Source organism: Brienomyrus brachyistius, chromosome 24 (genome assembly GCF_023856365.1).
Source record: "Brienomyrus brachyistius isolate T26 chromosome 24, BBRACH_0.4, whole genome shotgun sequence".
NCBI classification, from domain to species: domain Eukaryota; kingdom Metazoa; phylum Chordata; class Actinopteri; order Osteoglossiformes; family Mormyridae; genus Brienomyrus; species Brienomyrus brachyistius.
The window spans coordinates 7,574,354-7,598,098 of record NC_064556.1 but is presented as its reverse complement, the minus strand read 5'-3'; the positions used below and the strand labels follow the sequence as shown (position 1 = coordinate 7,598,098).

The 23,745-nt window shown below is 45.9% G+C and overlaps 2 protein-coding genes and 1 long non-coding RNA gene across 5 annotated transcripts in view; 2 read left to right on the top strand and 1 right to left on the bottom strand.

Annotated features, from left to right (window-relative positions):
• Nucleotides 1–3,794: 3,794 nt before the first annotated feature.
• The window catches only part of LOC125720153 (interferon-induced protein 44-like), a 30,517-nt gene continuing 10,566 nt past the window's right edge, over nt 3,795–23,745 (bottom strand). The window contains exons 1-7 of one of the 3 annotated variants that reach the window (XM_048995317.1): nt 12,236–12,338; nt 8,623–8,689; nt 6,935–7,130; nt 5,692–5,844; nt 5,295–5,469; nt 4,697–4,797; nt 3,795–4,251 (exon numbers count right to left, since the gene is read on the bottom strand). In XM_048995317.1, coding sequence (XP_048851274.1) covers nt 4,075–4,251; nt 4,697–4,797; nt 5,295–5,469; nt 5,692–5,844; nt 6,935–7,130; nt 8,623–8,672 — 852 coding nt within the window. In that variant the 5' untranslated portion in view covers nt 8,673–8,689; nt 12,236–12,338 and the 3' untranslated portion in view covers nt 3,795–4,074. Of the gene's footprint in view, nt 4,252–4,696; nt 4,798–5,294; nt 5,470–5,691; nt 5,845–6,934; nt 7,131–8,622; nt 8,690–9,563; nt 10,393–12,235; nt 12,339–23,745 lie in introns of those variants that run through there. The other 2 variants (XM_048995318.1, XM_048995315.1) reach the window with 2 other exon arrangements.
• Nucleotides 16,893–18,065, top strand: LOC125720173 (uncharacterized). The gene is made up of 4 exons (XR_007385366.1): nt 16,893–17,242; nt 17,371–17,530; nt 17,627–17,786; nt 18,043–18,065. It is a non-coding gene; the product is annotated as an uncharacterized LOC125720173 (long non-coding RNA).
• The window catches only part of tmem135 (transmembrane protein 135), a 32,958-nt gene continuing 28,253 nt past the window's right edge, over nt 19,041–23,745 (top strand). Inside the window, exon 1 of the mRNA XM_048995292.1 lies at nt 19,041–19,193. Within this exon, the coding sequence (XP_048851249.1) occupies nt 19,086–19,193 (108 nt within the window). The 5' untranslated portion in view covers nt 19,041–19,085. The remainder of the gene's footprint in view (nt 19,194–23,745) is intronic.

The following is a 23,745-nucleotide window of genomic DNA, read 5'->3' as shown; positions in this document are numbered from 1 at the left end:
ACGGCTCGTGATCGCCTGGTGAGCGGGCAGAGAGGCGAGCGAGCGGAAGCAGGCACACAGGCAAGGTTCGGGAAACAGGGTTTACTGGCAACAGGCACGGACAAACACTGGGTAACATCAATGACGTACACTGGATTAGTACACAACAGGAACTTAAATACAGGAAACAAGGCAGCAGGAAACAAGACATGACTGGGCACAATCAGGGAATCACACGTGGGTAATTAGAGGGCGTGGCACACACGAGGAACGGACGGAGCGGGCGTCACAGAACCCCCCCCCCAAAGGCGCGCTGTACCGGGCGCGCCCTGGAGGAGGCGACGGACGGGACGAGACCGGGGAAGCAAGACCGGAAAGAAAGACAAGAGCAAAAAAAAAAAAATCAACAGGGAACAGGGAACAAGACAGACAGGCAAAACCGACAAAGGGGCAGGAGCCAAGACAGGACACCACAGAGGACAGGAAAGGCAGACAGACAGACCAGAAACGGGGAGACGGAGGGAACAGGCGGGACAAAAGGACCGGGAGTGACGGGAGGGAACACCGGGAAACCAGGAGCGGAGCGGGGCAGAACAAAGGGACCGGGAACAGAGGACAGCGTGACAAAAATGGGAGGAGGAGCGAAGGGACGAGGGACGGAGAAAGGAGGAGGAAAGGAAGAAGGGACAGAGGCAGGGAAGAAGGGAGAGAAGGAGGGGGAATAGAGGGGAGCCCAAGGGAGACCCAGCGGGTGACGGGAGGCAGCCGGAGGGGCTGCAGGCGGCCGGAGCCGGAGGGGACGAGGAGACCGGGCGAGGGACCGAGGCAGGGGCCGAGGAGGGAGCAGGAGGGGCCACAGGGGAAGGGGACGAGGAAGCAGGAGGGGCCCTCGGCGAAGGCCCCGAGGAGGGGGGAGCCACCGTAGGCAGCGACGTCCGGGGAAGGGCCGGAGGTAGAGGCCACGTAGGAGACCGAGGAGCCGTAGTCGGGGGACCCGCAGGAGCCCGACGAGACGCCGGACGAGGGACAGAGGCAGGGGGACGAGGCGTCGAAGGGGGACCGGCAGGCGACTGCCGACCCGGCGGGCCAGGACCCACAGGTGCCGAGCGAGCCACAGCGCAGGCGAAGGAGGGCGAGCCAGGGGGCCGGGCGGGAGGGACCCCCGTCCGACGTCTATGCCCTCTCCCCCTACGGGACACAGACACCAGGCCCCTTGGTCGGGGTCGGGCACATCGGGGCGAGGGCGAAAAAGTCAAAAGTAGGGTCCCCGAGGGGTCCCACTCAAGCTCCTCCACCTCCGAAGAGGGAGGAGCTTCGATGGAGTCCTCTGGGACCACCTCGGGACCTTGGGTCGAAGGGGGTTCGGGAGCAGGAGTCTCAGGGGCCAAAGTCAGGGGAGACTCGGGGCGCACCACTGGGGCTGCAGCAGGCGGAGGGAGCACCTCTGGGGCTGCAGCAGGCGGAGGGAGCGCCTCTGGGGCTGCAGCAGGCGGAGGGAGCGCCTCTGCGGCTGCAGCAGGCGGAGGGAGCGCGTCAGGGACAGGGACGCGGTCAGGGACAGGAACGCGGTCAGGGACGCGGTCAGGGACAGGAACGCGGTCAGGGGTTGGAGCTGCAGGCTGTGGGGGCGCCGGCCCAGGAGCTGCAGGCTGCTGCAGTGGGGGCGCCTTCCCGGGAGCTGCAGGCTGCTGCAGTGGGGGCGCCTGCCCGGGAGCTGCAGGCTGCTGCAGTGGGGGCGCCTGCCCGGGAGCTGCAGGCTGCTGCAGTGGGGGTGCCTACCCTGGAGCTGCAGGCTGCTGCAGTGGGGGCGCCTGCCCTGGAGCTGCAGGCTGCGCAGGCGGTGGCTGCGCAGGCGAAGGCTGCAAAGGTGGCCGTGCGGGCTGCACAGGCGGTAGCGGCGGCTGCACGAGCGCTGGGTCCGAGGGCGGTGGCGGCTGCACAGGAGCTGGATCCGCGGGCAGCGGCGGCCGCATGGGAGCGGGGTCCGCGGGCAGCGGCGACGGCTCCGACGGCGTAGTCGGGACCGGTGCTCTCCGGATAGGAGAGGCTGCCTGGGGAGGCAGCTTAGCAGAGCTGGGGGCCATCCGGGTGATCGGGGAGCTCTCCCGATCCTCCTCCGGGAGGGCCGCCGGGATGAGGGCACATGCCCTCAAGGCGATCGTCGGGGCGATCGTTGGTCCCCTCCTTCTCCTCCTCCGGCTCTTGGCAGCGGCGGGAGGTGGAGCTACGTCCACAGACGCGGACATCGGAAGGACGGGCCCCCGCTCGCTGGGAGCGACAGAGCGCTCGGTCCGGAGCTGAGCAATTTCATGGAGACCCTCACGCAGCTCCTCGGCCAAGCGGGCGTCCAGGTCGAGGGCTAGCTCTTCGAGGGTCTCCATACACCGGCGAATGAGGCTCCACGCGGGAGGATCCTCCTTGATCCCGGGTTGGGATCTCCAGGAATCCACTCGCTCTCCGAGGCGGAAGTACTCCTCCTCGGAGATGTAAGCCGCTTTGTTTGGGTCTGTCATTCTGTCACGGGACGGCTCGCGATCGCCTGGTGAGTGCGCAGAGAGGCGAGCGAGCGGAAGCAGGCACACAGGCAAGGTTCGGGAAACAGGGTTTTTACTGGCAACAGGCACGGACAAACGCTGGGTAACATCAATGACAGACACTGGATTAGTACACAACAGGAACTTAAATACAGGAAACAAGGCAGCAGGAAACAAGACATGACTGGGCACAATCAGGGAATCACACGTGGGTAATTAGAGGGCGTGGCACACACGAGGAACGGACGGAGCGGGCGTCACACATGATAAGTTCTGTCCCTCTGCCTGTTATTTCCTCTATTTGTTTATCTGCCTGGTTCCTGTTCCCACATCCACCTCCTTGTTCCCCTCCCCCACCTCTAAAGCAAAAGTGGTTTGATCCACCGGTACGTAGATCTGTCATGTAAATAACGTATGCAGTCAGTAGCTTTCGCCAATTCTGAATCCAAAATGAAACCAAAACTAAAACCATGATTTCAGAAGCGCAAGGAGAGCAGAGAGTGAAAGGGAAGGTTAAAAGAGGGCAGGCAAGTGCTGGCAAGTTTATTTTAAATCACTTTCTCAGGAGGGGCATTGGGGAGTGGGCAATGGGGAAACAGGGAAGGGGGGATGGTTGGGGGGGGGGGGGTAATGATTTGGCAATCCTCTAAGCAGTTTATAGAAAACAAGGGGATTTTTATTACAAACTAAAAAAGGACTATAGAGCAGGTGAGTATCAGACACCGAGACTCGAATTGTGTGTCGAACTCGCTAGGCTCACTGAAAATGAAGCACAGTTTCAAAGCTTAGTTCATTCAGAAAAAAAAATCAAATTAGTTGTTTGTTTCGGTAAAGCAGTGATCACCGAAGTATTTCAGTCTGATGGAAGGAGGTTCCGTCCTTAGTTGGCTTGTTTTGTTTTCAACAGGTGGGGCTTTGGTTTGAATTTTGGTGGGATCCTATGAATTAGACTCCAGACGATGGGTTCCATTTTTCACTCCATATTGCCGATACAGTGTGTATTTCTGAACATCAAATTACACTCATGACCCAGTCAAAAAACGAGTGAATGAGTGAAACAAAAAATTGTGCTGTGGTCTCTTAATTTTTTCTGCAGCTGTACATAAGTGTTTAGCTTGGTGACATGACATGTTATATATGATAATTTTATTCTCCAGTCAGTAATCAGTCTGTGTATAAAGGCCTAAGTACAGTTAAAATAGCAAACTAAGCACTTTGATAAGATCTTCTGAAGAATGTCCATGTCACACACCCTTTAATTAAAACTCCAGTGATGACGAATTTGAATGTGAGACTATTTAATTGTCCATTTACAATCCAACAATCTAGTAATCAAATTGACAGTGACACAGGCAAACTCAAAATACAGACGCAGGACACAGACCCAAACCACAATTGAGACTGACACCGACCCATGTTGGAATCTTCAGGTAATCAGATCATTTTAATTATCTTAGCATCTGTTAATCCAGTGTAGGGTTACAGTGTGTATCTGATTATATTTCAACCTTATACACACATCATATATGCCTGAATGAAAAGACAATTTTAAATCCATAACTCACTCTCCGTCTTCCACAAAATTGGCAAAGAAATCGTCAGCTAAGTGTAGCATTTTCTGCATTGCGGCAAGAAGCAGGATGTCAGAGCGCATGTCCAGCTCAGTCTCACTGCAGTAATTCTTCACTGGAAACACACTTGACACTTGGATGCCCAGAAAGTCACTTGCTTTGTAGATCTGCAGAGAGACGTGCAATTAACATATACATTCTTCATTAAATATATTTTCTTCAGCTTCTGTAGAGAGAAATTAATGTTAAACATGGTTGCAATAAGCTCATTTTCAAATGGTAGAAACTTATCCTTAGCAGATGCTCCTCAATGTGGAAGTTCAATTAAAGTTCTAAAGCTCTTGAGGGCAATGAAATGTCAGACACAGATTTATCATCCATCCATCATTGAATCTATCCCATGAATCTGAGGACCTGAGGAAGGAGACACCCAGGCCAGGCTGCCGGGTCACTGCAGGTCACCTTTACTCATTCATTGTGCTGCATTTATTTGCTGCAGAAATTCTGGTGCATTTCTCAGTCCAGACTCCTGCTGCTGGTTTCCACCAATACTGTCTTGATACATCACTGCAGCTTTCAGGACTGGTTCCAGTGTTACACCCTGATACTCACCTGCTCCTTTAAGTAGTTACTCCAGTACACATTCTTCAAGTCCTTTCCTGTGTGTGGGCACACTCTGTCCACTTTGGTCAGTAGAACCATTAGAGGAACCTCTAAAACATCAATATAGAAGTTTTACTAGTTACATATTGTATGTTCTATGGAATAAGCCATCATCAGCTGACAGAATTTCTTGAGCAAGCTCAAAGCAATCAGCACACTGTTTGTCTTACTCAGAAGCACCTGCCAGCATCACTCTGCCCTTCCTGAATCCACATGCGTTCAGCTGAGCTCATGATCATGTCCCAGATTTCAGTCCTATCCCCTTAAGTGGGCTCTATGTGACAGAAAGCCCTTGAGTTTGCTCTGTGTGGAGGAGCATCCAGGAGCTCCTTCAGTTATGGCATGAGAACTGTTTCTGCCAAAGTTATGGAAAACATTTCATTTTCAAGTTTCCAATCCAGAAACTTAATTTCTCTGGGTTTATACTGAATATCCAAATACATTATTCAAGGTTAATTTTTCATGTCACTGAATGATGATTTAGTATTACTCATGTCTCAGGAAAGGCAGGTTGACACATTCAAATCACACGATGGACGTCACTAACCTAGCAAGTTAGCTCTCTCTTTGATTTTAATAAATTTTTTGGGTCTGTCATCTTTTGAATACTTAAGTGGAAGTGTTGAGGCGTCTACCACAAACACCACACAGTGGATCCTCTCCTTAAGTGGTGGAGTGTGAGCTTGATCACCATTTTGGTTCCATGGTATTTTAGGGTCAAACTACACAAAAAAAAATTTGGTACATTCAGATAGTCACTGACACTGATATCATGAGAAATACAAACGAAACATTAAGCGAGTCATTTCAAATGACATTTTTGTAATAACAGTATATTAATAATGCTGAAACAACAAACAAAAAATTATATTTGGTTTCATTAGAAAAGAGTTTGTTAAGACAAATTATAAACATGTGACTTCGGTTAGATACACAGCTCTTACCTGGTACCCGTCCGGTATGTAGCCCTTCAGGATGCTCTCAATATCGTCAGTGTTCACTCCTCCATTAGCTGTTTGTTCCAATCCCATGGTGTCACACAGGAGGAATGAGAGAGGCCGTCCACCTTTGCCCTCCCTCACATTGTAAGTGCGAAACTGTAGAATGACACATGATGTCATTCACCTTCTGACAGCTTGTCCAGTAAGTATAGTGGAGAAAAAAAATATCTTTTCCTATATCTAACTGGTGAATTCTCTCCTGCCCCTTCACCACCTTAGCTACTGTGTGGTGAGAGTACTGATGCAGAATGGCTGCCGTCACATCATCCAGGTGGGGGCTATACAGTGGGGTGGTTGAAGTGGCTCCCCATTGCTTCTGCAAAGTACTTTGGGTTCTAAAAAAGTGCTATATAAATGTAACATTCATTCATTCATACGTAGACCACATTTGTTACTGCAAATACATTTGCTCAGCTGCACACACATTATTTGTCATACATGAGTCTGGTATGGTGCTATCATGAATGAGCAAAGTGAGTCTTTTTCCAGCACTCGCTCAATTTAAATCCAAACTATAAAGGAAACTAACATTTATAGACGTAATATGTATGCAATTCTGTTGCACTATTTTTTTGAGCTGTCCTTAACTAATGCATTTTATAGTGGTGCACTGATAGTAATAATAATAGTAATGCAATAGTGGAACTGGCGCCTTGATATCTGTTGTTACGTGAGTTACGTCTGACCGGGAATAGATTTCGCAATGAGACAAAGTGAAAAGACGGAGCTACACTCAGTTCCTATTGCTTTTCTGTGTTATTTAAGACTATATTTGGCAAAGATTGAATGAGTGTGTAGGTGGGTCATACACAACAACATGAGTATGGCTATCTGAAAAGATTGCTGCAGTGAAAAATTGAGTAACGCTTTACATTAACTGCACTTTCATAATGTATTTATTATGCATTCATAGAAAATTCATAAGCAGCACTGAAGTAGCTGCATAGTATACCTGAAGTATATCTGCATAGTATACCTGAAGTATAGCTGCATGCACTCAGGCAATAATATTGATTTAATTAAATACCTAGCTTGATACAGTTTGCTGATAGTCAGCATCTTGATACCGATTATCTTAAATTGCATTTGGTTTAGTAAAAATGAAACTTATCTTTGAAGCCTGACCTCAATGAACCAGCTTTGTGATAGAGGCCCCATGACAGGAAGATTTAGATGATCACATTACCTTCAGGGTCTGGCTGGTGAGATTGGGTCCTGCATTGGCTTGGGATGTTATGGAGCCACAGAAGACAGAGCTGATGGAGTTGAAGAAGCTTGATTTTCCAGCACCAACATCACCAACCAGAAGAATCCGAGCCCGAGGCACTGACTTAATAATGGGTGTGTAGTTTTGCACCGATGTCTTGAGACTGTTTCTTGTACTAAAGGATGCATTCGGCATAAGACCATCATTACTCAGCCAATTAAAAAATTTAAAAAATTAAAAATCTATTGCATACAGCATGTCATGATTTGCTCGTCGGCTCCTCATGTGTGCCACGCTCCCTGATTACCCACGTGTGCTTCCCTGATTGTCTCCAGCCATGTCTGATTACGTTGCTTAGTCCTGTTGTATTTAAGTCATGGTCTTACCTGTTTCCCTTGTCTGTCATTGATGTTGTCAATGTCAGTGCTCGTTTTTCCGTCCTGCCTTCAAAATAAACCCCGTTGTTCCCCGAATTCTGCCTGCCTGCTTTCTCCTTGCTTGCGCGCTCGCCTGCCTGTGCGATCACTCGTGCGCCCAGCGATCGCAACCAGCACGTAACGTGACACAGCACATCCGAGTTGGATTCTACGATTCTAGGTAAAATCACAATTTTTTCACTCTGAATTAAGATCACGATTTTCTCTCACAATTCTTGAGCAATATTTTAACTTACCAAAATTGCTGTCTGATGTTTAAACTTTATCAGTATTCAAAGTTATCAGCGCTAGAGGTAATACTGAAATAATGGTGATGATTTGCATTGGACGATCAGCCATTTTCCATTGTGAATGGAGAGGGTTTTAAATTCATTAATAAATCTGGCATCTAGATTGATCTTTTGTTTAGCAAAGAATTAAATGTGCCCTTGAGAGGTAAAGTGGGCTATCCCACAAAAACAAAGTTTTGAGAAAATGAGCTCCAAAGTTGAATTTTTTTCAAAAAATCAGTGTGCCTATACCCTACAATTGATATATATCATAGGTAGCATAGAGGTATGACATAGATAATAACAACTTATCCAATTGAAAATATTCAATAAAAAGGGGGTAGGGGTAAAAAATGTGGGATATTCCACTTTACCTCTCAAGGGCACAAATCATCATCCCACTATCTTTCACAGCCATTTTTGAATAAAAAGAAAATATCCGCCTACCCTCTTGTATTCAATTTTCCTATTGTGCTGCACTGCAACTTACAATGCTATATTCAAACCTGCCTTGGGTGAATTTAAAAGAATAGCTTGCTTCTGGTAAGAACAATAAATTTGAATGTATAGTATTCATCGGCTCCCTTGGAAGGTGCTTCCAGCATGTGCAACCAGGAGGAGATCCCAGGGCAGACACAGGACAAGCTAGAGAGACTACATGGATTATATCTGGGGATGCTTTGGTATCCCCTCAGAGGGGCTGGATAGAGGGAGGTCTGGGCATCTCTGCTCAGGTTGCTGCCCCCATGACCTGCATGATGGATAAAAGTTGGATGCTTTTTTTCCAACACTGAACCAGTGATCCTCTGACCATGGGCACAGCGTCCTGACCAGAAATGTATTTATTTGTGCATGTGTGTGAAAAGGGGGTATAGAACTCATGTATAATTTAAAATATTGTATATGCATTAAAATGATAAATATGATGCTGCTGAAAATAAATATGAACCAGGATCCATACCTTTCTTCCCACTCAACCTTCCTCCAGGGTTTACTGTACCAAGTTCCCATTCTCCAGACTTGCAGACCTGTACAGTAAAACACTGCTTTCATTTTCTGTTTGAAAGCATTTTCATGTATTTATGCAGCAAACCCTTTAATCCACAGCAACGTAAATGAAACGGCAGGGTCAGCCGGTCCCTGGCAAAGTATCTATGTTAGCAGTGATGTGCATGAACCCATTCAATGAATTTTACTTAGTATGGGGCCCAGAAATTTCAGATGGCAGCCCCACCTTTTTCCAAACAACCTTCCAGCACTGCAGTTTATGCAAACTATCGTGAAAGTGGATGTAGGAGCTCAAACACAGATCACACAGATAACGTGGTAAAAGGTAAAATACGAGGATGTTTGGGATTTAACTGTTATGTAATTACTACAGTTAGTTAGGCCTATTATATTAATATAGAATTTGATATCTTTCTACACATCTGCATGAGTTCAGAACAATGGAAACTCCCAGTTCCATCCAAAACCATCTCAAAACTTACGGTTCAAGTGAGCCTTTCATAGAAAGACAAAATAAACGATTTGTGTGGTTTACTAGCCTGCATTTTGTACGCTACTGAAATGTACAGCAACAGAGACAATTGAGAGACCACTCTATATTATATTTTAAAATCTGCATTTTTATATCCTGGTTTAATTGTGGTTCTGCTGGCTGAAGGCTACGCTGAGCAGCAGGACGCTTTCAGGTTCAAAATTTCAAAGACAGCAGTACACAAGAATAAGGAGAAGCAGGAGACACTGGGAATGACGAGGAACCAGGTAGAGGGCGGAATTAAGCGACACTCTAATGCCAAGGATGACAGCTAACGTTTCCGACAGTTTCTCATGAATCGGATTATGACATCAAGTGACCTTCGAAAGAAATGGGGAGTGCACTGCTAGGACAGTTTGTACCAGGTTCCTAGAAGCTGGAGTGAAGTCCCACACAGCAAGGAAGAAGCCCTTCATTAATGAGAGAAAGAGAAGAGCCAGGCTGCAGTTTTCTATAAAAAAAAATATTGTAATAGTGTGTCGCTGAGCCTTTGCTTGCAATAATTAGCCAGCACAGACAGTTTAGGGTTTAATCACCAGATGGCGCTTATTACACTCGTACCACTCCAACAACACGCACTCGCACTACCCACCGTGCTCATCGCCCCGCCTACTCCCAATACACACGGTGGGCGCACGCACACATACACACACACTACGTACAACGATAACATTAAACACTAAACATGACATAACACACGGCACATTTATAACAACGCAAGCGACTACCAAGAACCATTTACGGAACTTCATGGCTTATTCTAGAAAGTCTTTGAGACGATCGTTTTACTTTTACTGTGGGACTACACAAAATATTTTTACTTTCACAATTCTCTGTATAACTGCAGCTTTCGAGTGTAGTTTGGAAAAGTTCAGGTCCAACCTGCCGCGCTGCCCGCCGCTACACTATATTATTCACAGACAAACACCCATAATTTGAGAAAAGAGTGAAGCAAATAATTGTGCTGTGGTTTCTTAATACTTTCCGCGGCTGTATATATTTCTTGCAGAGACTTCCTTTTCCCCAAACGACCCTTTAAAGCTACAGTTTTGCAGACAATTGTGAAAGTGAAAGTAGGAGTTCATAGCATATAATGTAGACCTAGTTACACGGATAACGGTGGCCACACCCTTTATAAACACTTAATATTGCAGCTATTCTTATTTTATGGTTACGGCTCAGTTGTTGATTTAAAATGTTTTGCTATAATTTAAACATAAAGGCAGCTACGTCTTATCATAAAAGTGGCTTTGGAGTTAAACATTTACATTTCATTAGCCTAACTGGGCTCCAGCATAATGGATTTTCACTACTTCACAAGGTAAGGCCACTTAAAAAAAATAATTGGTTCTCGTCCTTTTTTTGGAGGGGGTGGGTCGGGCGGGCGGGATTTTATATATATATATATATATATATATATATATATATATATATATATATATATATATATATATATATATATATATATATACAAATTTTGATTGACTGTTTGGACTTTCAAATATGTAAGAAAATACATATTTGAAAATACATACCGAAGAGAGCAGACCTACTTAGTACGCCTCAGTTCTTCGTTTGTTGCGTTTCAAATATATTAAATGTAAGAAAATACAAGAATGTAAATTCCTTGATCCATGTGTATCTCATAAATGCCTTCCCAACTATGGATTTGGATACTTTATGCTGATGTTTCATTCGTGAATATAAAAATGATACTATTTGAAACCAATATTCTGTTTGTCATTCCCATTCTAAATGAACAACCAAGATTTTAAAATATATATCTAGAAAGAAAGTGTACTAAAACATGTTAAAACACGAGGAATTTACTAAATACAGGAACCTGAATGGTTGAACAAGGAAATGCAACTCTACAAACAAGTACTTAAGAACATGTACCACATCACTTCCCCAGATTTAAGTCTTTGCACCAGCCAATCTCAGGTAGAGACAAATTTAGGTTCATGAAACCATTCCAAGACTAGGATTACACAATGTGGATCAATCGTCGATGTGGAATGCGCGGGAAATTCAAATTTCGTCATTCTTGAGCATTTTCCATGCGATTTTTACGAAATAAAAAATAAAAAAAATTCGGGTCGGAGGCATTTCGGCGGGTCGGGCGGGGACGAGAACCTTTTTTTTTTTTTTTTAAGTGGCCTTATAGCTAGAGACATGATGTTTTTTACTTCAAGAATACACTATACGGACAAAACACTAAAATAAGAAATAAAAAACAACTAAAAAACACTAATCTATTTTGTCTGATCTTGTCAAGAATGCTCGTTTGGTATGTGATTCGTCCTCATGCCCATGAAGGCATACGCAGCTAACTAGACGCGGATTCATAATGAAACCAATGTCGTGTTTTGAACTTTTCATAGAAAGACAAAATTAACAAATTATGTTTTTTACTAACCTACCGTATTGTATGCTACAGAAATATACATATATCTGGACAAACTTACGTTTTCCAAACTACACTCGAAAGCTGCAGTTTTACAGACAATAGTGAAAGTGAGACTTCAACACATTTTATATAGTCACACAGTAAAACGATCGACCAATAGATTCTTCTTTATTGTGAGATATTTTAAAATATGATGAAACCTGAGACCCTTGTTTTTGTTGGACGATCTCACCTTTCTCAAACCACCTTCGACTGGAACAGTTTTTACAGACTATTATGAAGCCAGGAGTTCAAAAAGCATTTTACGAGTATATAGTTACACGGATAACGGTGGTAAAAGGTTAAAAATTAACTACGTTTTGGATTTACCAGTTACTTAATTGCTACTATAAAGTATTTAAAATGATATAAATAAAGATTTTCAAATCCTTCTATGCAGTACATCTACAGGAATTCCATAGAAATAAAATAGCTTCAGAATAACGGAAACCACCCGTTTCCCCCAAAATCACATCAAAAATCTCCCTCAGGTGAACTTTGCATAGAAAGACAAAATGAATGAGTTTTACTAGCCTACATTTTGTACACTACTGAAATATACATATATTTGTTTGATAAACTCACCTTTTTCAAATGGCTCACTCAAAAGCTGCAGTTTTACAGACAATTGTAAAAGTGAAAGTAGGAGTTCAAAGCGTTTATACACACAGACAATGGTGGCCACCCCCTATTTCATGAATAATTACATTGTAAAATATTGTCATCTATAGCTCAGGTGAGGTCTCCCACATCACATTAGAGTTGGCAGTCACACCCAAATCGGAAAGTTCCTCACACAAACTGCATGCATTATTTGTGTATATTCAGCTCTTTAGCGATATGTTTTCTTAACTGTCATGACTTATTACATCGATAAATCCACATATTTAGGTCAATGGCGATTATCTTTTCATTCTTTGCCATCATTAATGTTCCACGCGGTGTACTACACTCACTGAGATTGTACGGGTGCTGAATCAGCTGGAGTTAGGGAATGTCGTGAGGATCTGTGGTGTTTTATAAGTGGTTTCACCTCCATTACTATATAAAATCACGAGGATGATGCAGTGGGAAGTGGGTGAACTGCCCAGCAGCCTGGTGCCTTTTTTTTTTTTACCGTAAAAGGAATGTGATCCTGGAAGAGGGAAGAAACACATTTACATCATACATACTTCCAATGCTCATGTTCCTGTGGTAACAATTGCGGGTGGACGGGCAGGCGAGAATCGTGGAAGGACGAGGTGGGTAAGCAGGATGCAGGTAAACGGGGTTTATTAGGGAAGAGAACGAGGAAGACAGGGCAGCCAGCGACGAACATTACATTAATGACGGATCTGGGCACCAGAGGAAGACGTGGACTGATATACACAAGACAAGCCGAAATAAGAAACAGCTGGGCACAATCGGGGAAGCACACGTGGATGATTATAGTTTTCATAGTAAAAACTTTAAAGAAAAAAACAATATAGTATGGCGACGAGCGGACCGAGGCATGTCATGCCCCAATCATCCTGACCCGTGTGCCACGCGCCCCTCTCTACCTTGTGTGGAATGCCCGTGTTCAGAGCTGTTTCAAGTTCTGTTGATTACTATGGTGTATTTAAGTCCGTGTCGGAGTCTGTTTCTCTATTCCGGTCATTAATGTCAGTGACATCGTTTGTGTTGCTCCTGAAAAAAACCCCATGCTCCTGAAAAAAACCCCATGCTCTTCCGACTCCTATATGTCTGTTCCATGCTCCATACCAGCTCGCTCGTGACAGCGGGAGCAGAGAGAGACGGTGAAGACTTGCTTGCCGGGGAAATCACGCTCTTTATTAACAGTCCTTAACCCTTGTATTGTTGTTGTTGCTGTTAATGTTAATGTATGCATTTCCCTAGTGTGGCGCGTGTGTTTGCTCGTGTCTTGTGTGTACCCGGTCCTATTCTCGCGTGTATTTAGCTTGTGTAAATCTTCCACCGTGTGTGCATCTTACAGTTCGGCATCTGACAACCTTGTGTTTCCCGTTTGTGTATTTGGATTCGGTGCTAATTGGGTGCTTGATGTGGCCATTCTATTTACAATTGCAAGTGGGGCATGCTAGCGTATATAAAAAGGAATCTGGTTGAAGAATCTGTTCGTCGACGAAATTTTGTACGCGAACCAATGCATTTTTTTCACAAAATTTTTGGTCGCGAACGAAGTTGTTTGTACTGTAGACAAAAGTGTTCGTGAACCGCAGGCACCGCTGTATATCCCTGGTATGTCTCCATATCCATGCTCATATTTATACAGATAAAGATCAACATTCGGATGAGAAGAATGTTGCATCCTCCAAATTATAACAGATCAACAACACTGACATGAACACACTATAGATCTGCCTAATTTTCACCACTACTTCTTAGCCAACAGGCTCCAAAACATCTCAGGATGGTTAAAACATACCCTCTTAGATGAGCCTTGGCTAGACGTAGAACAGGCACTATGCAATAATATAAAGATTTCGGATCTACCTTTCATTAGCTCAAACATTAAACGACACGAATGTTTCAAAAGCATCAGCATCAGCTCTTCTCTGACAGCGTGGTGGGAGTTTCTAAAAGCGACTGAGTCTTCATTAATCCCATGCAAACGTACTCCCATCTGGAACAACCCTGATGTACTACTAAATAATAATATGATAAACTTCCCAGATTGGAGTTGTAAAGGTATTAAATACTTGGAACATATATTCGAAGGAATAGACTTTATTCCCTTTGACATATTAGTTAAACTATATGGGATTAACAAGAACAAATTTTTTGAATATCAACAATATTAACAATATTATATTATTGCATAGTGCCTGTTCCTCCAGGTTGGATTACTGTAATGCACTCCTCATTGGGATTCCTGGCAAGAATATTCAGAGACTTCAGTACATCCAGAACAGCGCTGCCAGGATCCTGATGAGGGTGCGAAAGCATGATCACATCACCCCCATCCTGAAAACCCTTCACTGGCTCCCTGTCCCACTCAGGATAGAGTACAAGGTCTCCCATCAGTGCATCTATGGACATGCCCCCCTTTACTTACAAGAACTCCTCACCCCCCATACCTCCTCACGCACCCTCCGCTCTGTACACACTAACACCCTCCAAGTCCCCAGAACCAAGCTCCGTAGCATGGCTGATAGGGCCTTTTCATCTGTGGCACCGAGGCTGTGGAACGCCCTCCCTGACTACCTGAGAGCCGCACAGTCGACTGATGTTTTTTAAAAAAATCTAAAAACCTATCTTTTTAGAAAGACATTTAGTTGAGTATTTTTACTTTTTACTCTTTATAGTCTAATCTTTGTATATATTATATTATTTATATTATTATAATATTTTATAGTATTTTTATTACACTACTCTTTTACTTTGTGGCACTTTGAGATTGCTAGAATATAAAGTGCAATACAAATACAATTTATTATTATTATTATTATTATCATTATTATTAACAAGTTAAATCTATAGTAAAAAAGAAATTAGGGTTTAATCAAATCAAATTACAAATACCACCAAGTGTGGCAGAATTCCTTAATCTAAAACCCCCCAAATTACTGTCTAAAATATACAGGACACTTTCTAAAATGGATGAATCAATATCCCTTCCCATTGCAAAATGGGAGGGAGATCTATCAGTCAGCTAGGACCACAATTTCTGGTGTAAGATATGTTTAAAAACCTTTAAACTGATTAGAAATCCCAGTTTACAGTTAATACAATACAAAATCTTGCACGGAGTGCACTATACAGGGTATCGGATGTTCAGGATGGGTTTTACGTCGTCTAACAACTGCTCACACTGTCAAGGCGACACACCTGACAGTTACATCCATGCTTTTTGGTTCTGTCCACCTACTCAGATGTTCTGGCTCAGGATCTGTGAAGACTTATCAAAGTGTCTGAGATGTACCATTCCAGCATCCCCTTCAGTCTGCTTGTTGGGCGACCTAGATGGTGTCACTACAGATTTTAACACAACCCACATGGCTTTCACCGCCCTATGCATTGCTAAGAAGACTGTCCTTATGAACTGGAAGAATAAAAATAACCTTAATATCAACCAATATAGAGACAGTTTGTTGAACCACATTAGTCTTGATACAGCTTCTGCCGCCACAGTAGATCAGTCTCTCTGGGCTCCTTTGATCAGCTCCATCACCTAGTGGGCGTGGGGGGTCAGGGTTTTGTCCTGCTTTGGTCATTGTCGTTGGCATGGGGGGGCATATTGGCTCAGGGCATCTGGGGGTTCCCTGGGGGTGGGTTGCTGGGGGGGTTCGGCGCTGGGACTGTGGTCCTGGCCTGGATGGGGCTTTGGTGGCTCTTGGGTGGGGTCCTTCTGGCGGCTGCAGGCGGCGCTGCTGGGGGAGCCTGTGCCGGCGGACGTAGGTTACCGGCCTGGCGGGCGTGCTGCTCCTGGGTAGATCCGGGGCGGGCTTGGGGTTCTGGGGGTACTCTGCCTCCGGGCCGGGGTTCCGGCTGGGCTGGGGGGGCTTGGGTCCTGGTAGGTGTGTCGCGGGGTGTGGGTTGGTGCATGCATGGGGGCTCGGCCCCGGTGTGGAGGCCTTCGGCGGCTCAGTGGAGCTGGGGGCCTCTTCGGCTGGCGGGGAGGTTCTTACCATCTGTCTGTAGGGGGTCCCTGTTTTTGGGGTATCCACTCTGCGGGGGGGGGGGATCCAATAGAGGAGGAGGAAGGACTCAACCTGATTGTCTTTTGTCTTATGCAGTCTGGGAGTTGACTGAATGCTGGGGCGGGGGTAGTTTTTCCTCTGTGGTGGGGTCTGGTGGTCTCCTCACCAGAGGAAAAAATGGGGTCCACATAGAGTATATATGGGGAGTGAGAGTATGTGTACAGCATTCATTTCTGTGTCTAAATGTTGGGTGAATGTGTAAATATTTGTTTATGTGTGCATGAGGGTGGGAACGTATGCTTCTATATGTGTGTGCCTGTTTGTCTATACGCACGTGTCAGGTTGGGTCCTAGACTCCACCCGAAATAACATCTCGGGCTCTATTCCCCCCCGCCACACTCCCTGCCAGTGGATGGGACCCCCGGCCGCTGGTGCGTTGGTGGTTCTCGATGTCCGGGGCTGGGTGCTCGGGTGGGTGCTGGCTCACCCTCAGTGGTTGCCTGGCGGGATCTGGCCCTCCTGACTCTGTCGGGCCCTTGCTGGGGGGTGGGGGGGGCCTTGGATCTCTGGGCCCAGGGCCTGGTCTGCCCTGGTGGGGACGGCCGCCGGCGGAGCCTGCGGGCTCGCCGCCACGGCCCCCTGGGGCTCCTGCGCTGTGGCTGCCGGATGGCCTCCCTCCGGAGCTCTCCTCTGCCCTTTTCTGGGTGAGGGCTGCTATTCTCCCTGCAGTGGTCCTCCGGGGGCTCCCATGCCCTGGGGGGCCTCTGGATGTCTGGGGTCCGGGCCTCCTCCGTGTCTGCTTCATGTCCTGAGGGATGGGGCTGTGGCTCCCCACACACACTTCTAGACATTTACATGGAGAAACCATTTGAAGACCAGCGCGCTCACACACACAGGTGTGCACACAGGGGTACAAACAGGTTCTCACAGACACAAACAGGAGTACAAACAGGTTCTCACAGACACAAACAGGAGTACAAACAGATACTCACAGACACAAACAGGAGTACAAACAGGTTCTCACAGACACATGCAGGTGTACAAACAGGTTCTCACAGATACACGCAGGTGTACAAACAGGTTCTCACAGACACACACAGGTGTACAAACAGGTTCTCACAGACACAAACAGGAGTACAAACAGGTTCTCACAGACACAAACAGGAGTACAAACAGGTTCTCACAGACACACACAGGTGTACAAACAGGTTCTCACAGACACACACAGGTGTACAAACAGGTTCTCACAGACACACACAGGTGTACAAACAGGTTCTCACAGACACAAACAGGAGTACAAACAGGTTCTCACAGACAAAAACAGGTGTACAAACAGGTTCTCACAGACACAAACAGGAGTACAAACAGGTTCTCACAGACACATACAGGAGTACAAACAGGTTCTCACAGACACACACAGGTGTACAAACAGGTTCTCACAGACACAAACAGGAGTACAAACAGGTTCTCACAGACACAAACAGGAGTACACACAGGTTCTCACAGACACAAACAGGAGTACACACAGGTTCTCACAGACACAAACAGGAGTACACACAGGTTCTCACAGACACACACAGGTGTACAAACAGGTTCTCACAGACACACACAGGAGTACACACAGGTTCTCACAGATACATACAGGTGTACACACAGGTTCTCACAGACACACACAGGTGTACAAACAGGTTCTCACAGACACAAACAGGTGTACAAACAGGTACTCACAGACACATACAGGAGTACAAACAGGTTCTCACAGACACACGCAGGTGTACAAACAGGTACTCACAGACACAAACAGGTGTACACACAGGTTCTCACAGACACACACTGTCTTGATCGGCTGTTGATCCTTAACATGCTCATTGTGATTCGTGCAGATGTTGGTTGTTGTTTTCTCTCATCAGCAGGTATTGAAGCAGATTGTCTGTGGTTTTCTTTCTTTCTTCTTTTTTTTGTTTTCCTCTTTGTTTTCTCTTTTCCCTCCCTCTCTCTCTTTCCCTTCTTCTCCGTTTTCGTCCTTCTGTCCCCCTCTCTCTCCCTCTCTTGAGGAAATAAATAATAATAAATATATAAATAGAAATAAAGTAGTCCTCCGCAGAGGGGGGGGGGGGTGGTGGAGGGAATATATATATAAAAATAATAATAATAATAATAATAATAATAATAATAATAATTACAGTAGTTTGTACTATGTTACTTTTTTATTTGCACTGTGTGTCCTTTCCACCTTGTCTTTCGCACTGAATATACGTTCATCTGTATTCCACACGTATGCACTAGAATTTCGCTCTGAGATCAATGAAGTTCATCCATCCATCCATTTTCCAAACCGCTTATCCTACTGGGTTGAAGTTCATTCTAATTCTAATTACACCTAATAATGCACGTACGCCTATATATGCACTATGGCACTAGTTTTGGACTGCAGGCTGGATTTCTGTACACAAAAGACTTAAGAATATATGTATCTGGATACCAGTCTTGGTATTAGTTCTTATAGGACCGAAAAGAAAATCAGGGATGCTGCCGAACCCTATTGTGCAGTAATACTGCGCCATCTATCAGCTGAAAGATGGGTTGCAGTCGCTTTTCCCAATTGCGAAACCACGTGATTTTCCGTCAGGACCAGGCAAGACACGATCAGTAACTCTCGTGCCAAAAACGAGGCGCTTTTGTTCCTGATCCACTCCCTTGAGACGCTCAGCCGGCTTGCCCTGAAGTAACCCCAGCAGCGACCTTTCCCCCGCTTCCTCAGCCTGAACGCGCAGCCGCGGCGAGCGCTCGCAAAGATGGCGGCCTTCAGCAAGTCCATTCCACATACGTGCTACGAGATCGGGCACACTTGGAACGCGTCCTGCACCGTGTCTTCGCTGCAAGTGACGGCTGGGGCACTGGAGGTTTCCTTTAAAATATACGCTTCGCTGTACCTCGTAAGTACCGCCGTTACCGTTGACTGCACCGGGTCCCCGGCGGGGCCTGTGGACTGCCGGCCGTTCGGAGCTTCATTCGGAGGAGGGGGACCTCCCGACCTGTCCCCGACACCCAGGTCTGCTGTTTTTACAGGATCGTGTTCATTATAGTACTTATAAAGCCATGTCGGTAAAGCGTCCCTGCCTGTCGTGTGCTTCTTATTTTTTACGGTTACGGTCAATTTGAGTGTGTGAAGGACAGCGGTGGATTACAGAGCCCGGTCACAGTCCGTGTGCAGGCTGTAAGTCTAATACCTGTAACTGTCATAGGTGTAACTCTCATAGGGAAGGTCCTGTCTGCTCTGGCGTGAACACAGCCATCCACCCCATACGCGCGCGCACACACACACACACACACACACACACACACACACACACACACATACATAATTGTCCTGGTTTTGCGCTGGGACTGAGTTACGCTGAAGCTCCCGTGATTTTTATGCTTGCAGGTGGTATGAAGACTGTGATGCACAGTGTGCTCCAAGTTCAGATTGTGCAGTTTGGAGATGTTGTTCTTTGCTTTTGACCCCCAACACTAGGAGGCGATGTTGCTGATTGTTTTAATTGTTTTAAGATTTTCATTTCATTAATGAAAAATATATTGCTTTTCATATTTTCGTTGTTCTAGTAATAACGAATCCCTTTTAGAGAACCAAGAAATGAATTTGAGGTGTAATAATTTAAGAAAACCAGCAGATGGCAGCAGTGTATCAATGGCCAACTTTCCCGTCATGGCTTCCCATGTATGACTTTGCTTTTTTTCAAATAGCTTAGAGGCAAAGGCAGTCCTGTTATAAAACATGAAATTCTCAGACCAGCGCTGACATCTCCTTGCCCAAAACACAGCAGTATTTGCTTATTCCCAGCTTATTCTTCTCTGACACTGGGAGACGTATCTACACATGCTTACGTCCAGGAGGGAGGCACAGTTCTCGATGTTCCTCCATGGTTTCCTGCAGGTTGTGTGTTCACAGCTTCCGACCACATGCTGTGTGATTTATCTTCCTCAGAAGCAGATGGAGACACTTTGCTTGGGGTATTTTCAGTGCTGTGTAAACCTTCTACCAAGCATCTGTGCTGTTAGACAGCACACAAACTCCACCCAGCTTCAGTGAGCACAATGACAGTGTAACTCAACTGCCCCCCACATCCTAGCAGTGTTGCCTCAGCTTCATGCATGTGCACAAGGGCCTCATAAAGACAAGCCCATGGAAACCATTTTCCTCAACATTCACAGTTTATCACTCAAGCAACAGGATTCTGGAGTCCATTTAATATCCAAGGTAATTCAAGGAACTTTTAACATTAACAAACCTGCATGGTATTGCAGCACACAAGGTGTAACTAGCCCTCTGGGATTAAGGAGAGCAGAGCACTTTGTCAGCAAAGGATGAGCCACACTAAGAGTCACACTGCCAGGTGTGGTGCAGGTCACACTGAGGGATGTACATTGTAAGTGGCCTACATCACACCCCACTGTCTAAAAGCTTGGCTGTGCTGTAAACATCCAGAGAAAAGAACTGCCATTGCATGACTTGTTTTTCAAATTAAATGAGTGTTAAACTGGAACAGCTTGGTCAGTCACCCTTAGATGAGTTGCTGCCCCTTTTGAGAAATCATGTGACTTCCCATATGCAGCACGCACTAAATGATCAGCAATTCTTGGAGCCGAAGATGAGGTGCTTTTTCATCTAATCCCACCCCCTAGAAGGAGAGTGAAGCAGCGCAGGAGCAGCACGGCCTTGCAGGGGCTGTGGTGCAGTGGCTGACAAACAGGTGGAGGCTATTTAAGAGGCTGTGAGAATCTGTGAGGGTCTCTGCACACGACCATGTGTTTGTGTAGAACGGAGATCAGGAGTTAAACCATGTGGATGCTTCTGCATTTAAAATGTCCAGTGCCTGTGTGTGTGTGTGTGTGTGTGTGTGTGTGTGTGTGTGTGTGTGTGTGTGTGTGTGTGTGTGTGTGTGTGTGTGTGTGTGTGTGTGACATATCTGCCCAATATCTGTGTGTGACACATCAACCCAGTATTTTTATGGCACATCTGCCCAATATGTGTGTGACATCCCTGCCCAGGGTTTCAGTGACGTACCTGCCCAGTGTCCGAGTGACGTACCTGCCCAGTGTCCGAGTGACGTACCTGCCCAGTGTCCGAGTGACATAGCTACCTGAGATTATTAAAGCAGCAGGGGAATAAACAAGCCTTCGGTGATGATGGAGATACAACGCAGAAGGACTGTAAGTCTGATTCTCTTTCTAACTCATTTCACCTAATTTCATTGTGAAGTGGAATCCATGATATTTAGTTAAAGTCTGTTTGTGTTTTGAAACATATATGGTATAAAATACATATACATCATCTAGGTTGGCTAATTAAAACCCTGAGCACCTGCCTGGATGGGACAACAAAAGCTTTTGGTTTGTAATTTTGATACTTTCTTTTATTATAGAAATAAATAATACCATACATAAGTTCTGCCTCCCTGTCTGTTATTTCCTTTATCTGTTTATCTGCCTGATTCCTGTCCCCGCATCCCCCTCCTTGTTCCCCTCCCCTACCTCTGAAGCAAAAGAGGTTTGTTCCACCGGTGCGCAGATCTGTCATGTAAATAACGTGCGCAGTCAGTAGCTTTCGCCAATTCTGAATCAAAAATGAAACCAAAACTAAAATCATGATTTCAGAAGCGCAAGGAGAGCAGAGAGTGAATGAGAAGGTTAAAAGAGGGCAGGCAACTGCTGACAAGTTCATTTTAAAAAAGTTTCTCGGGGTGGGCAATGGGGAAAGAGGGAAGGGGGGATGGTTGGGGGGGGTAATGATTTGGCAATTTTCTGAGCAGTTTATAGAAAACAAGGGGATTTTTATTACAAACTAAAAAATGACTATGGCGCAGGTGAGTATCGACACCGAGACTCGAATTGTGTGTCGAACTCGCTAGGCTCACTGAAAATGAAGCACAGTTTCAAAGCTTAGTTCATTCAGAAAAAGTTGCTTGTTTCGGTCAAGCAGTGAATCAGCGAAGTATTTCGGTCTGATGGAAGGAGGTTCCGTCCTTAGTTGGCTTGGTTTATTTTCAACAGGTGGGGTTTTGGTTTGAATTTTGGTGGGATCCTATGAATCAAAGATACTCCAGACGATGGGTTCCATTTTTCAGTCCATATTGTGTGTATTTGTGAACATCTAATTACACTCATGACCCAGTCAAAAAACGATCCCAAGTGTCGTGACCGGTGGCAGACGGGCAGGCAGGAAGCGGGGAAGGACGAGGCAGGTAGGCGAGGACTTCAGGGTACGAGGGTTTATTATAGGGAATCGAGGGAAGGACAGGGCAGATGGCAACAAACATCAATGACAAGTCTGGGGAATACGGACTCAGACGCAGACTAAATACACAAGACAAGCCGAAAGTAACAGGAAACAGGTGATCACAATCGGGGAGGCACACGTGGATGATCAGGGGGCGTGGCACACACGAGGATGATCGGGGGGCGTGGCACACACGAGGATGATCGGGGGGCGTGGCACACACGAGGATGATCGGGGGGCGTGGCACACACGAGGATGATCGGGGGGCGTGGCACACACGAGGATGATCAGGGGGCGTGGCACACACGAGGATGATCAGGGGGCGTGGCCCACACGAGGATGATCGGGGGCGTGGCACACACGAGGATGATCAGGGGGCGTGGCCCACATGAGGATGATCGGGGGCGTGGCACACACGAGGATGATCGGGGGGCGTGGCACACACGAGGATGATCAGGGGGCGTGGCACACATGAGGATGATCGGGGGGCGTGGCACACACGAGGACTGGGCGCACAGGTCATGACACCAAGTGTGAGAATATTGTGAGTTGGTACCCTGAGAATGTACCATAACCAATAACTTAGACATTGGTATGTATAACATGATAGCTGCTGCAAATGAATTGAAAATAAGGCATGCTGTTTGCTCTGCTCATGCTCTAAATCTCATTGTAAAAAAATCAATTCATTACTGGACTCAATGCAGTTAGAAAAAAAATCAAGGAAAACTGTCAGTGATTTCAAAACAAGCGACTGAAGCCAAAGAACAAATGGGTCGGCCTGTGATGAAGCTAATTATGGAAGCTGAAACACGGTGGAAGGGCAAATATGATATGCTGCAATGTGTGAATCAGCAGTGGGAGCCTGTGACTGCAGCTCTTTTAATACTTCAGACTGATTTGCCCCCACTAACAGCTCATTAGTATGCTGTGGTTCACATTAAATGAAACAATGTGTTAGACCACCAATGACATGACCAGCCAACCTGGAGGAAATCCTTTACAGTTCTTAGTAGATACGCTTGTGCCTGTAAGTGTATCCCCAGCTGGGCCTGTTGATTAGCTCCCTGGTATTGTAGGCGACTTAGTGGCCATCCTCCAGAACTTGGAAAAGGCAGACTGGCACCTTCTGCCTTTGGGCAGCGAGGTGGACATACACACAGTCCACTTCCATA